General features: G+C 42.0%; 1 protein-coding gene across 1 annotated transcript in view; it reads right to left on the bottom strand.

Annotated features, from left to right (window-relative positions):
- The window catches only part of b4galt5 (UDP-Gal:betaGlcNAc beta 1,4- galactosyltransferase, polypeptide 5), a 28,885-nt gene extending 15,569 nt beyond the window's left edge, over window positions 1-13,316 (bottom strand). Inside the window, exon 1 of the mRNA XM_022192082.2 lies at window positions 12,529-13,316. Coding sequence (XP_022047774.1) covers window positions 12,529-12,634 — 106 coding nt within the window. The 5' untranslated portion in view covers window positions 12,635-13,316. The remainder of the gene's footprint in view (window positions 1-12,528) is intronic.
- Between the last annotated feature and the right edge of the window lie 97 nt (window positions 13,317-13,413).

Raw genomic sequence — 13,413 nt, forward strand, 5'->3', positions numbered from 1 at the left:
ATCCTTGGAATACTGACAGACATTAGATCTAACCCTAAATAAAGACGAAGATCTAAAAGGAGAAGTGAAAACAAGTACTTGGACTGTAATGATGATGCTAATTCTCAGAAGAAAAGTATGAGTCAAGTATGAAATTGCTCTTAGTGCAGACAGTTAAAAATGTTTCTTACCTCCGTCACTGCTATGACACATTAACAGTAATTCTAAGCAGACGTATACTTGACTCTACTTAAGAATTTTTGGCTACAGGCAGACCAGCTACAGTTTCAAGAAAGAAAGAGAGCTTGAATACACAACTGTTTTCAATTCAACCTGTTCTTTACCTTTTTAGCTGTAAGGTGGTTTGCTGTGGTTAATCAGTGACGCTAATTGACTCATTCATTTCCACACTGAGAAAACGGTGGTGCTTTCTTGGCCTTTAGACGTAACGTTGCACCTGTCAGTGAAAGGAATGTTGAACTTTTCCACTGATAATCGCTAACACCAAAGGAGGAAATACAGGAGTGGAGCTGATAACATACAATTAGCAGACATGTCATGATGTACTGCGCTTGTGATGTAACTGGAAACTATGCGTAACGGAAAACGTATCGCAGGAGATAAAACTCTCGCAAATAACATCGCATTCCGATACAGTATACACTAACACATGGCAGCAGGGACAGCATGAGGTCTAGTTTGAGTTCATTATTGGTCTTGCACTAGTCACTCTGCCCCTCCATCTGCTCTGCCGTCCCAAGTGTGTGTGTGTGTGTGTGACCCCTCCCTGAGTCACTATGTCTGCTGAGCCACTACATGGCAGAGAAACACAGGGAGCAGACGCGATGAGCAGAATTACATAAACGACCCAGTGGTGCCAGCACCCCTTGTTTTCAATCTGCTGCAAGCAAATACTGGAAAACAGATCTGAGAGACAAGAAAGTAAAAGATGAAGAGAGGGAGACAGACTGTGTATATATATATATGTGTGTGTGTGTGTGTGTGTGTGTGTGTGTGTGTGTGTGTGTGTGTGTGTGTGTGTGTGTGTGTGTGTGAGTTCCACTCTCCGACTCCCTCTTATCTTTCTCTCTATTCTACAGCTGCATGTGTTCTGGGAGGATAAGGGAAAGCAAGCAGAAAAACAGCAGTCATTTCGGGTAATGTCCACTCATTCACTGCAACGGTAAATGCTAGTTTATAACAGTCCCTGCTTTGGTTTAAAAAAACACTACAGATGGGAAGCATAATAAGGAGTGATTGCTGTGCGGTGCGTGATCGCGGGGAGGCAACATGAGAAAAAGGAAGACATGATTAAGAGTGAGAAGTTGTGGGAAACCAATGTTCTTTCTGCACCGAGTTTAAAAAAAGAGAGCATTATACTGTGTGTCAAATGGTTTAGAAAAATCACATGATCATTTTGGCGATAACGTGCGACTGAAGTGATATCAGAGCATGATCGACCACAGTACTTGACACTCTGTTGAACTCTTGCAACTGCTAAATAAAATGTCATTTTTCAAGATTCAAGCAGCAAGACGAGCGTATTAGGTGATTTATCACTTGAATCTGCAAGCTTTACTGAGCTTTATGGCAAATTCCTTTTTATCTGATGGGCCTACAACTTTACCATTTTGGTTCAATGCCACTGCTCTTATGACAATGTTTGTTTCCAAGAAAACTGCCCTGAAAACCCATTGTACGCTTCCCACTCAGCACCAAACTATACACTCTCAGGAGTTGGTGGAGATCAAAAACAGAGCTAAAAGGACAATGACTGTTTCTTGTTCTGCTATTTGCACACAAACGTGATTCCAAATAAACGATAATGTTGCTTAGTATCTGCTGGATGTGGAAATAAGCAGCTGATAAGATGTGTCGAAGTCACGCAACTCTGGTGTTGGTCACAGCTTTTAGGTTTAATTTTGCATAATTCCCAGCCGTTGGAGCAGAGTAGTATAAGCAAAAATTCAAATCTTCAACATTCAAATTTTACAGAGCAGACAGACACGGATGTGCAGTAGAATGCTGATGAGAGTTTTAAAACTTGGCATGTTGGGTGGTTTTCCAGTAGCTCTTGGCTGCTGTGGTAAGTCTCCCCTGCTTCCCTGTCTGTCCACTGCTGCTCTCTATGCCCATTTGATTGCATTTTCTTTAACTAGAGCCGTGTGGGGAGACGGTCTGCAACTGTGGCATGCACTACCTCTGAGCGGCTCCTGCCAAATACAACTACACTGCAGGTCATTATATCAGCTCAAGATTAATTCCGCTTCTCGTCTCGCTTTTCAGTCTTTCTCTTCATCTGTCAACACAGCCTGTGCCATCCCTTCCCATCATTTCCTTCCAAAATATCTGATTTCAGTGGAAGTGTTTATTACCCAGTTTGTACATGTATGGTCTTGTGGGAGCTGGTTAATCTCCCTAATTGTAAAAAAAAAAAAAAAAAAAAAAAAAATGTTGCAAAAGCCTTCCCCATGAACTACAGGACTTACAGTGGGGCAAGACAGTTGTGATGTTGGGCAGACCAGGGCGGCGAGTACTGGTTCATTCCTGCAGTGCCCACGCTGCTCCCGTCTGTCCGTTTCCGCTTGCTTTTAAATCTGGCAGCTGTCCAGAACATTCTTGTGTTATTGCTGTGGCTCAGCATACAGAGTGTACAGAGAGGACATTACACAGACAGGTACACATGTGTACAGACACACACTTGCACGCGCACCCTCATACCACGCCGCCTATTTTCTCCTGCTTGCTCTATTTTCTTATTTCTCCCAGCAGAAAGAGGAGGTCTCTTCACAGCTGGAGGTTACTCCTGTTGACTGAACAAATGGAACAGAGCAGGCAGCTAGTATACCACACTGCCACAGTAGCTACACACAGTGGAGCAGGATGCAGATAAGCCACACAGGCCCTTCCCTATGGTTTACCAAATTTAACACTCTGCAAGGACTTGTACAGCTGCTACACCTATGCTTCTGGTACGCTGCGAAATACATGCATTGTGCAAAACACTGAGGTCTGAGTGGCTAATCACATCGTTACTAAATTAAAATCTCATTCTGCTTAATTAAAATGTACATCTTAAAAGGGACAATTCATTGGAAAGCATGGAACATGTATAGCACGGGATAATTAGTGTATTTGTCTTTGTATTAAACTATTTGTGTGTATTGAATAACATTAAAGGGTTGTTCAGGCTTAGTTATAATCGAGGCATTTAATATTTCATGAGAAAGATCAGATTTAGATTTTTAATTCTGCTTTAATGCACTGAGGGTTATATAATCAACCCAAAATGGTAGTTAATTGATTAATGAATTTCAAATTAATCTACAAACCAATCCCTTTCTGTCAACATGAATCCAGGTCATGACACAGATTGTGTTGATACTCTAAAGAAAAAACACATATTATAGGAGGAGCTGGTCTCTGTTGAAATTAAATTTGCTTTTAGTACAAAAATAAAGGTGATGCGTGGTGTAAGATCATTATATGCAGTATTTGCTGGTGTCATGCAGTTGAGTTAGACTAGAGACAGCAAGAAGGTCTTCCCCGGTAAGAGTTGACATTTCACACTATCTCTAACTGAAGATGTCATCTGGTTGCTGTACCACATTTCTTCATGGCTACACCGAAGCAAAAAATTAGGCAGCTGGTAATTAGCACTCATTGAATTTGTGCGGTTATCACCCAGCGCAGTGGCTCTGAATCAGCTGGGGCCACAGCTACTCTTTGTTAACCAACTAGTTGCCCTCCTGAGGTTTTATTAGAGGAGCCTTCTAATGAAGCTCCAACAAACGCGCTTTCTGTGTTGATTGTTTATATGTGCTGCCATGGCCAACCTGAGGAGCTGCTCTGAAAACCAGACAGTCAAGAAGGTGTTTAGAAGGTACCTTCGTCATATCCACTCCACAGGATGTATTCATGTTTTTCAGGTCTACCGTGATGCCCACATCGAAAAAGTTACACATCGTTGCAATCAACCCTAAACAGTTGCTGGAAATTTAAAAAAAAACTCTATTACTTAATTCTAGCACTGCGGAAACTTTCCATGTGCAGTCACCTGTCTATCTTTCCAAAGGTCACAATCAACTTTAAAACATGACACCAGTATCAAATGGCCAATCTAAGGTGTTACTCTGGACACCAGAGAATCCGGCAGGTGTGTCTGATCAGTTTGCTTGTGTTTACAAAGCCGAAACCAGCAGATCAAATTATCTCACCTGCTGAGTCACAACTAAAGCCAAAACACACAGCGAAAAGGTAGATCCAGGTTAAACCTTTGCTGTTGCACAGTGAAACGTCATTTGGCAACATGTTACTGTTTAAGGTGAAAGCTCACATATCAGCTGTCAGACAAACATTTTAGTCTTTTACCATTGGGTGGGAATACCAGGTTTTACCTTGAAGGATGAATTCAGATTTTTCAGGTCTGCTGAGATACCTCAACAGTCCTCAACCATTCCAAGTAAAAAATTGTATTACTTTATTCCAGCATCACTGAGCCAAGAAATATTCCCATATGCAGCCAAATACGTAAATTCTAAAGGTCAGAATCGACAATACAATATGATGCCAGTACGGAATTGATGGAAGAGAAAGTGAGTCATATGTAATTACATAATTCATTACTGTAGCAATTAAATGGTCTCATAGTCGACCCTATTTGAGAAAAACAGGACAATCAATGATTCTTTCCACCACTAGTAAATACAGTACAAAACTTGTCACTGGACATGACGGTGATTGATGAAACAATTATCTACTCAGGATGGGCAGCTGCTAACACACACATCCTTATTTAACGGTGATCAATAAACACTTCTAAAGGAATATCCTGCATATTTTAAGCAAATAATGGTAGATGTGGAAAAGTGTATAACGTGTGAACGGGAGGAAAAGAACTGGTTTCTTGTGCCTGCTCAAAGGTAAAGGTTTGACAGAGTGTACTTTCCTTCAGTAAATGCTTATTGTGGTTCTCACAATGATAATCCTCCGCCTTCAGCAGCACTCCACCCATCATCAACATTGTGTGTGTATGTGTTTGGATTATGCCTTACTGGCAACATCACTGCTGTACTCCGACTCGTCAAAAGTTACATACAGTTGTACTGCCCTCAAACACATGACCAAAGTAACCACGGTAACCGTCTCGGTAACAAAGGGACGCTCAGACCAGGTCAACAAAGACTGGGATTCTCCACAGGGTGATTAGGTTACATAAATGATTAGTGACTCAACACAAGACCCTCAGTCGGCTTTAAAATGTCTCACAGCTCTGCATCCAAGCACTGGTACACATCCACCCCCCTTACTTCTACCATACTCAGCTCCACCATCTGTCTGTGGTCAGATATCCACAGGCTGGATGGGGTCATCTTACAGACAACAGTTTAAGACTAAGAGTATGAGCTCCACGTATTCAGAGTTCACCTGTCTCATCATGCCTAACAGACGACAGTTATATTATCTACAGCAGGAACAGAAACTAAGAGTGGGTGAAGTAGTGGTTATAAGTGGAAGATACAATCTAAAAATTGAGGGAACCGTGTTGTATCATGAAGGAAAACGCGAAGAAAATGCAGCCAAATGCAAAGAAAAAGAGAAATCAAGTAGTGCTGCAGCAGTGCGGTGAATGAAAAGGAACTTACAATAGGACGGTTAACTCTACAGAAAAGGTATATTTCTGCTTTTCACAACTGACTGAAAATGTGGATTAGCTGTTCATCACGTTGCATATATCCATGCCTGAGAGTTATCACCTTTGTTGAGTCGAGAATTCATGTAGCACTGTGCCTGGATTGTACCAGTTCGCCATATATGAAGACTGAAATAGAATTTCTCTAACTGTTCGAACTGGAATGCAGGTCTACAACAGAAACACCTTCACCAAACATGAAGACTTTTATCCCCAAACAGGAGTGGCTTAATGAATGACATACCCATATTCAAGTTCCTAAAGTCTATCCTTGAAACATCAATAGCTGTGTGGGAAAGCGATTTTACAAAGCTATGAAACCAAGAAGCTCTATTCTTTGTCATGCAACTATGTGCATGTTCTGTTCGCTTTGAACAGAAGATTCATATAAACTTGGCTTGTTTATACCCTTTGTTTATACCCAGTTGTTCTCAGCGCAACTGTCAATAGCATATTATTAAAATTGAAGTCAAAGTGATCTGTTGTTTTCGGCTATTGGCAACTGCAGACTTATAAAAATCCACAAATCATAGGTTGGATGAACAGACATAAACAAAAACTTAGTGTCTCCAGTGCGCGCCAATACTACAGAAAAGAATGCTTTAGATGTTATAGTGTCACAGTTAAAACAGTTATGTAATCCATGCCCTTTCAGGGTGACGCTCAGTGTTCTTGTGTATTCTAGTAAACCACATTTGGAGTGTACTGTAGAGGTGCTTGTCTATGCATGTGTGCATCTGGGTGTGCACCATGGAGGATAGAGCATGGGGCATCATAAGGTCAACGGAAAGCTTTAAGAGGAAGCTAATGGCTGTGGCTTACTCACAAGATGCAATAACTGTTCTGATGTTTTACTTTATTCTTTGTGAATTACATATTTAGAATCACATGTCTTTGGCTTGTGCGCAAGCATTTACAATACACGGACATAACAGACTGTCACAACAAACAGAAAACGTCTAGACAGAAGCAGATAATACAACTTAGACATGTTTATTTAAATCATGAGGCAAATGCTGTCAGTGGTAAAAAGCAGGACAGATCCAGCAGTGTTTATAATTATTTATACTAGCCGTAATGACTTTTGTCGAATGGTCCAATCTTAAGCTAGAGATATTCCAGACATGGAGACATCCCAAATGACTGTAAGGACTGTATCCTTTGGGATTTGTTGTCACCCAGATCATCATGGGAACAAAGATGGCATGTTTCTGTGGTTGCCGCGACAATAAAATGGAGTGAGTTCTGGATGGGAACAAGTCCTCAGGGTACCATGGTAACTGCAACGAAAATGTCAAATGCCTGATCTTAAGTGCTAAAGCCAAAGGAGTTTTAAAGACTACACTGTGGAACATCCAACATTCTATGTTTTCACTTTTGTTTTGATTTTATACAGTTTTCAATTCAAGAATAATAAATTATGAAGAATTACAAAAATTAAGCTGGACTGAGCTAAATTGATGAATGGATCAAGAAAACATTTCCTCAGTACTAGGTTGGGAGGGGAGGTGAGGGTAATACTACACTGAACCTTTATGACCAGGAATAGAGCCAGGCATTAACACAAACGCGACATCAGCAGAGAAACTGCATGTCCACCAAGCATTGGCACCAAGCTGTATTTTCCACAGACACATCCTTACTTACTGATACATAAATTCAAACATATTCACTCATCACTGCGGTGCACAAAGACTCACAAAACTACTACCACAACAAGTCGATCTGGGTTGGAGCCTTCCCAGTGCTGAGATCTATGGTAACCACCAACAATGCTATAAATTTTTATGCCTACAGACTTGTAAAACACGCTAACTTTACAAGACTTAAGAAAGGCAGTTTAACTACAGCCATTTGGAATTTAGTGCTACTTGTGGTGTAAAATGTAGAGATCAACTGTTGTCCTTTAATCAGACGTTACACATTTAACCAATCCACCTAGCATTGAACACTGTGTCTTCCTCCTCAAAAGTTAAAGATTTACTCCCATTAAGCCAGTCCAAGACTCAACAATGGTGTCAAAAACACATTCTAATCTACATTAGGCCTGGCTCATTCTGACTTTTTCCATTTCCCTTCAAAGCACCATACTGAACAGCATCAAACATTATCTGTCTGTTCTTTATAAACGCCTTCCTTCTTTCATGCCTCCTCACCTCAAAAGTCATATTTTACCCAAATTAGGATTCAAATGCTTCAGAGGTAAAGCAGCCACTCATTGCTACGCTGCAGAGTTGTTTGTCCAGGAGTAGCTGCACAAACAAGACACTGATGTGAATGGAGTAAAATATATGTGCACACTCGCATGGCTTTGTGGGTGTGACCAGAGGAAATGTAAAACCCAGTCTGGGAAAACAGCTCTCTCAGAAACACACTGGGGAGAAAGCAGCATGATGGCACAGAACTGCCCACTGAGACGTCTCCCATTAAAGCGATGGGAGGGCACAAGGCCAAGGCGAGCACAAATCAAAAACATAGTCCTTCTGCTCGTCTCCACAAATTAATTCTTTCAGACGGGGTGGGAAGAATGAGACATTTAACTGCAACTGGTGACATATTGCAAGAAAGTCAATTACAATACATGGAAATAGCAGTATAGCTGTAAAGCACAACCAGTAAGCTGTAAACAGTAGCCCTGAAATGCCCCCATTTTTATGATAGCATCAGTCATATACTGGATTGGGAGATATTTTTTGTGTGTATGTATACACAAACCAAGAACATGAACAAGCAAGGCATAATTTATGCATTGGTCCATAAACAGTCAAAATGTTAAAGTGACAGAAAGCAGAACAGGTTCAAAGCAGAAATGCCTTCAGAAAAATCAAGGCTATACCTTTGTCTCCTTATCACGAAGGAAATATCAGCAATGATAACAAACCGCAAACGATACATTAAGATAGGATGCAGTATAAATTATTTGCCCATTACATAATTCATAACTTCTTTTTATGATTTCAATACACATATTTAAGATTTCAATACACATGTTTCAATAAACTAAAGAAGAGCTGTAAATAAGCCATAAGGTTGCTTCTAAGCCAAACAAATAATTACTAGGAATATAAAAACAAAGCCTGTACTTCTGTTGGCAAACATTGTTGTTACATGTCGAGTCAAGGTGACCACCCTGGGTGTTTCCTTTTCTAACCCTTGTGCTGTTTGACAAATTAAGGACAATTCGCCAAAGCTAATCTTGAAACCCTGGGGGATTTCTACATGGCTTGCAAGGTGTCTCCGTTGCCTCATCTGGAGTGAGGCAATGAAACATACCGTTAAGAATTTGGGCGGTTGACAAGCCACACCTCGGAATGAAGCAGATACATGATAAGATATACACATGACAGCAGACGGATACACTCTCACGTACAGCCATATAGTCTGGAGGATGTACCTGGTCTCCAGAGACAAAGGGAAGCACCTGGTTTCTTGTCTTCCTTGCTCTCCCCTGGATGTGGAGGTGTGTGTGTGTGTATCTGTGCTCAAATCTATAAATAGTGGCTGTGTCTTTCCTAGCATTTGCTCCAGTGGGATCCTCTCATGTTTTAATTAAATAAACTGCTGCAATCAGGCCCAGCTGTGCCCTGCATCCCCAGCCTGCATCAGTCAGCATCCATGCTCAGGAGCGACATAAAAGCTGGGGTGTCAGTGCATAAAGACAAGATATGAGAGAGAGAGAGAGAGTCAGAGAGAGAAATGGACTAAGCAGTGAAATTGGGGCATTCGGCACTGAAGCCACCTGGGTATCATAGGAAGCCCTGTTCAGGTGTTCTGGATGGTTTCCCCAATGTGCAAACCAGCAGAAGGAAAGGCACTCCGCTCATCTCTTTCATCCTTTTCTCTACATTTCCCCCTCCTACTCCTCCTCCTCTTGCCCTTTTCCATTTTTCTATTTTTTCCCTTTACTCTGATTTATTCCGCTAATTCTATGCACTGTACCCTCCTATATGATCTTTTTCAGCACATCTGTTCACATGAATAATGTGGCTGTCTACTCACATATTCAACGCATGTAAGGCCAAAACTGTCCACTTGATAAAGCCATGTAGTAGGATTTTGTTGTTGATTTATCAAACTGAGATTGTATACTGAGAGAAAATAAAAGCAGTAAGAAAGCTAGAATGAGCACATGTTTCTCGATTATATTTGGAGAATGTAACAGCAGTGGAGTGAAAAGTTGGAAACAAATCATTTGCATCCCTGAAGCCCACTATGACAACTACCTAAGGCAGGCTGGTTCATGTTACTTGCTGGTACAGTGTGGAGGATGTCGCAGCACTTCTGCATTTTGCTAGATAAAAATAAAAAAAACTGTAGCCAATAAATGGAATCAAACCAACACAGTTCCCAATACCGTCAAGCATTCACAACTAGAAACAGCATTTTAAAAATCTTGACATTTGGCCGAACACCTAAAACTCTTTGTGGGGGCGGCATGGCTCAGTGGGTAGAGCGGCCGTCTTGTAACCGGAGGGTTGCCGGTTCGATCATGGCTTGGAGAGCTCATTTCGAGGTATCCCTGAGCAAGACACCGAACCCCTAACTGCTCCTGATGGGCTGTGGTTAGCGCATAGCAGCTTCTGTCATCACTGTGTGAGAATGGGTGAACGTGATGTATAATGTAAAGCGCTTTGGGTATTGTTTCAGGTATAATAAAGCACTATACAGACCATTTGTATCATGAACTAATTTTGAATAGGTGCATGACATTGAGATTCAAGCATCATGAAGACATGTGCAGTGTTTTATTCTGTTGGGGATAGTTAAATCAAATGCTAATACAGTGTTTTTGTTAATCCGCCCCATCTGCTACTGTTTGTCTTTGTTTGACAAGCTGCCGGTTGACTGGTGCATCTCCAACCACAGGCTCTGAAACCTCAGCTAATGTCCATCAATCGATATTGCTACCAGTGAGTAAATCATACCACCTCATGACAAAAAATTGGATCCATTTCTTTTAAGCTCCATCCTCAAACCCCCACATGGTTTCCCAGTGCAGGCCTGCTGTAAAAGACTAAACTGAAGCTTTTAGTAACAGCAGCAAAAGCTGCCTTGTTCCTGGTTACCATCAATAATTAATGGACTGGTGCTGCTGGTCCTTGTTCTGTTTCTAAACTAACCCCCAGTAAGCCACGTGGCCATTACAGCTCTACAATAGTCAAGACCCAAGAGGATGAATATGGCCAAGTGCAGCTCCACCATCATCAACACTTGAGATGGAAAAAATAGTGAACAACTGAATGAAGAATTATTTTTATCCCAGTTACTCAACGATTTACTTGTTTATTTGTTCACATTTAGAGGAGTCATTGCACTCAGTTACCGGGACTTACACACTCTATTCCTGTCAGTAATGTGTCCTCCATATGAGAATTGATTCAATTATTGATTAAGTTGTCCACAGCTGGTAAAAAGCGTGAATGGATCAATACCCATTTTGATGAGTAAGAGGGACTGACTTTCTGTTTGAGGTTTTAGAAAGGCTACAACTGCACGACATGAGCATTATTTCTCTCATACAGTCACTCCCCTCGGCCAACAATATCAGGCTCTCTCTCTTTGGCAGTGAAAAGCTTCGTTTGCTTGCTCTTTTTAAAATCTGTTCACTGTACAACTTGACAATGGTCTTTCAGCACAGATCGATGATTCGTGCCCTTTCAGTGTGGACTGTTTTCAGAGGAGCAAAGACAACTTAATGTTTCAAAGAGGCCCAACCTCAAAAATCATGTTCAGCAAGCACAACAGGATATCCAACAAATGGTGGATGAAACAGTAAATACAAAAAGGTAATAAAACCCTACTTTTACCTTACTTTTACCTCTTGTGTTTCCTCAAAATCACTTCAGTTTTAACCTTCCTCTTCTGGTTCTCAAAATAGAACACTATATGCAACCATGTTGGGGCTGCTTATTTTCACATCTATCGCTGCTCTTAAATCCAGTCAGTGGAAAGTTATAACAGATCGGACTGGCACACAGTCAAGAACAGTCAGGCGAAAGTCTCATGTTTACAAGGGCCATGCATCAAGATAAGCTCTGCTCAAGGTATATTAAAGGCACCAAAAAGTAACTGGTGTTTGGACATCACATGAGTGGTAATGACTGAAGTAGTAAACACACATTGCCTCAGGTATCAAGACTGATAAGATGAGTGGACAATGTCCTTTGCTACAAGGCCACCAAAGAAGGATGGCTGAGACACTCAAGAAGACTGAGATGACACGCATGTCCACACACATTCAATGAGAGAAACAAAGAGTGACAGAACAAGGGGAAGGGAGGGGATGATGAGGCACATTAATGAATAATGATAGGAGGAATTCAGAACATATGATATTACACAACTGCATGGCACTTCCAGGCAGCAAAAGATGCAAGAAATGTTTGTAAGTGATGTCAGTGCTCTGCTTGGCATCACAAATGTAATTTAGTGACCAATGGCCTGCCAAAAAACAGTCAGACAGGATATGACTTGTGATACACATGAGTCAACTTTGGCTATTGTAAGAGTGCCCAAAAATCCAAGGCCAAAACTGCACATTCTGCCTGTGGCCCCATTAGTGGAAGCAGTGTAATCAAAGCCTTCAGGCCTACAAACATCAGCATGATTATAATAGCCATGCTCATCAGTGGTACTATTATTATCGCGGCCAGGTACATGGATATTATAGGATTGAGTTCTAGCATCCAGCTGAGTCTCATCATCGACTGGGAGAGATCAAGGCTGAGCAGAGGCGCATGGCCCCTTCTCTTCGCAGCCGAGCTGTCACACATGACCTAACAGCACATGCAAACACGCTACCTTCACCCTTCCGACTGAGAATTTCGCATAAATCCATCCGTTTGACGAGAACTTACCGATTCCGGGGGCGGAGTAGATGAAATACAATGCCGAGGTGGACAGTGAAAAAAGGAATATAAGCCCAAGGAATGACCTTCTCCGGAACCGCAAATGTGTCGGCATTATACAGGCAGCAAAAGCACACACAGGCACGTTTCGTGTTATCTACACCGACGACAGACCAGTTCCGATGTGTCCAGATGCCAGAGCCAGCCAGTCCCGCTCACGGTCCGGGTTAAATGAGGCGAGCGAGAGTCGGTCTGCGGCAGCGGTGAGCCGGGCGACTAGGAAGTCAGTCTATTTCCGCGGCAGGTCGAGAGATTGGATGAAACCTCCAGTATTCAGTGGAGACACTCAAATTCCATTCCCGAGCGGATGATTTCGGTGTTAGCTGAGGCTATAGTCCGGTGTCGAAGCGGCTGACGGTGACAGCGCGGTTAAAACTGGCCTGGTTGTTCTCAGTCTGATACCATCATTTGGGCTCCACAATACGTCGCGGATGGTGTTTGGCCGCTCCTGCGCTTCGCCTGCCAGCCAGCCCAGCCCTATGAATGGAGCTGTCCCATACGCAAAAAAAAAGAGCAATACCTAAAGTGGGCGGTAACAGCGCGGGTCCTGTCCAGCTAACATGTACGAGCCCAACGTTAGAGCACGTAACCTGGCGACCACATTCATGGAACGTAACCACTTGGACCACCGTCGCAGCGTCGTCATAACGTTATGGCATATAGCACGATCACAAGCTAGCCACTTAGCCTACCTGCACTGACATTACTGTGGGGCTAATTTATGATCACAGCAAGGATCATTGCACCACCTCAACTACTGCATGTTGCTAGCTAATTTTCCAGCAATGTTAGTCTGAAACTGATTCCATAAAAAGAAAGAAAATAGGGTGGGGA

The sequence above is a fragment of the Acanthochromis polyacanthus genome, chromosome 6 (assembly GCF_021347895.1).
Source record: "Acanthochromis polyacanthus isolate Apoly-LR-REF ecotype Palm Island chromosome 6, KAUST_Apoly_ChrSc, whole genome shotgun sequence".
Taxonomy (NCBI): domain Eukaryota; kingdom Metazoa; phylum Chordata; class Actinopteri; family Pomacentridae; genus Acanthochromis; species Acanthochromis polyacanthus.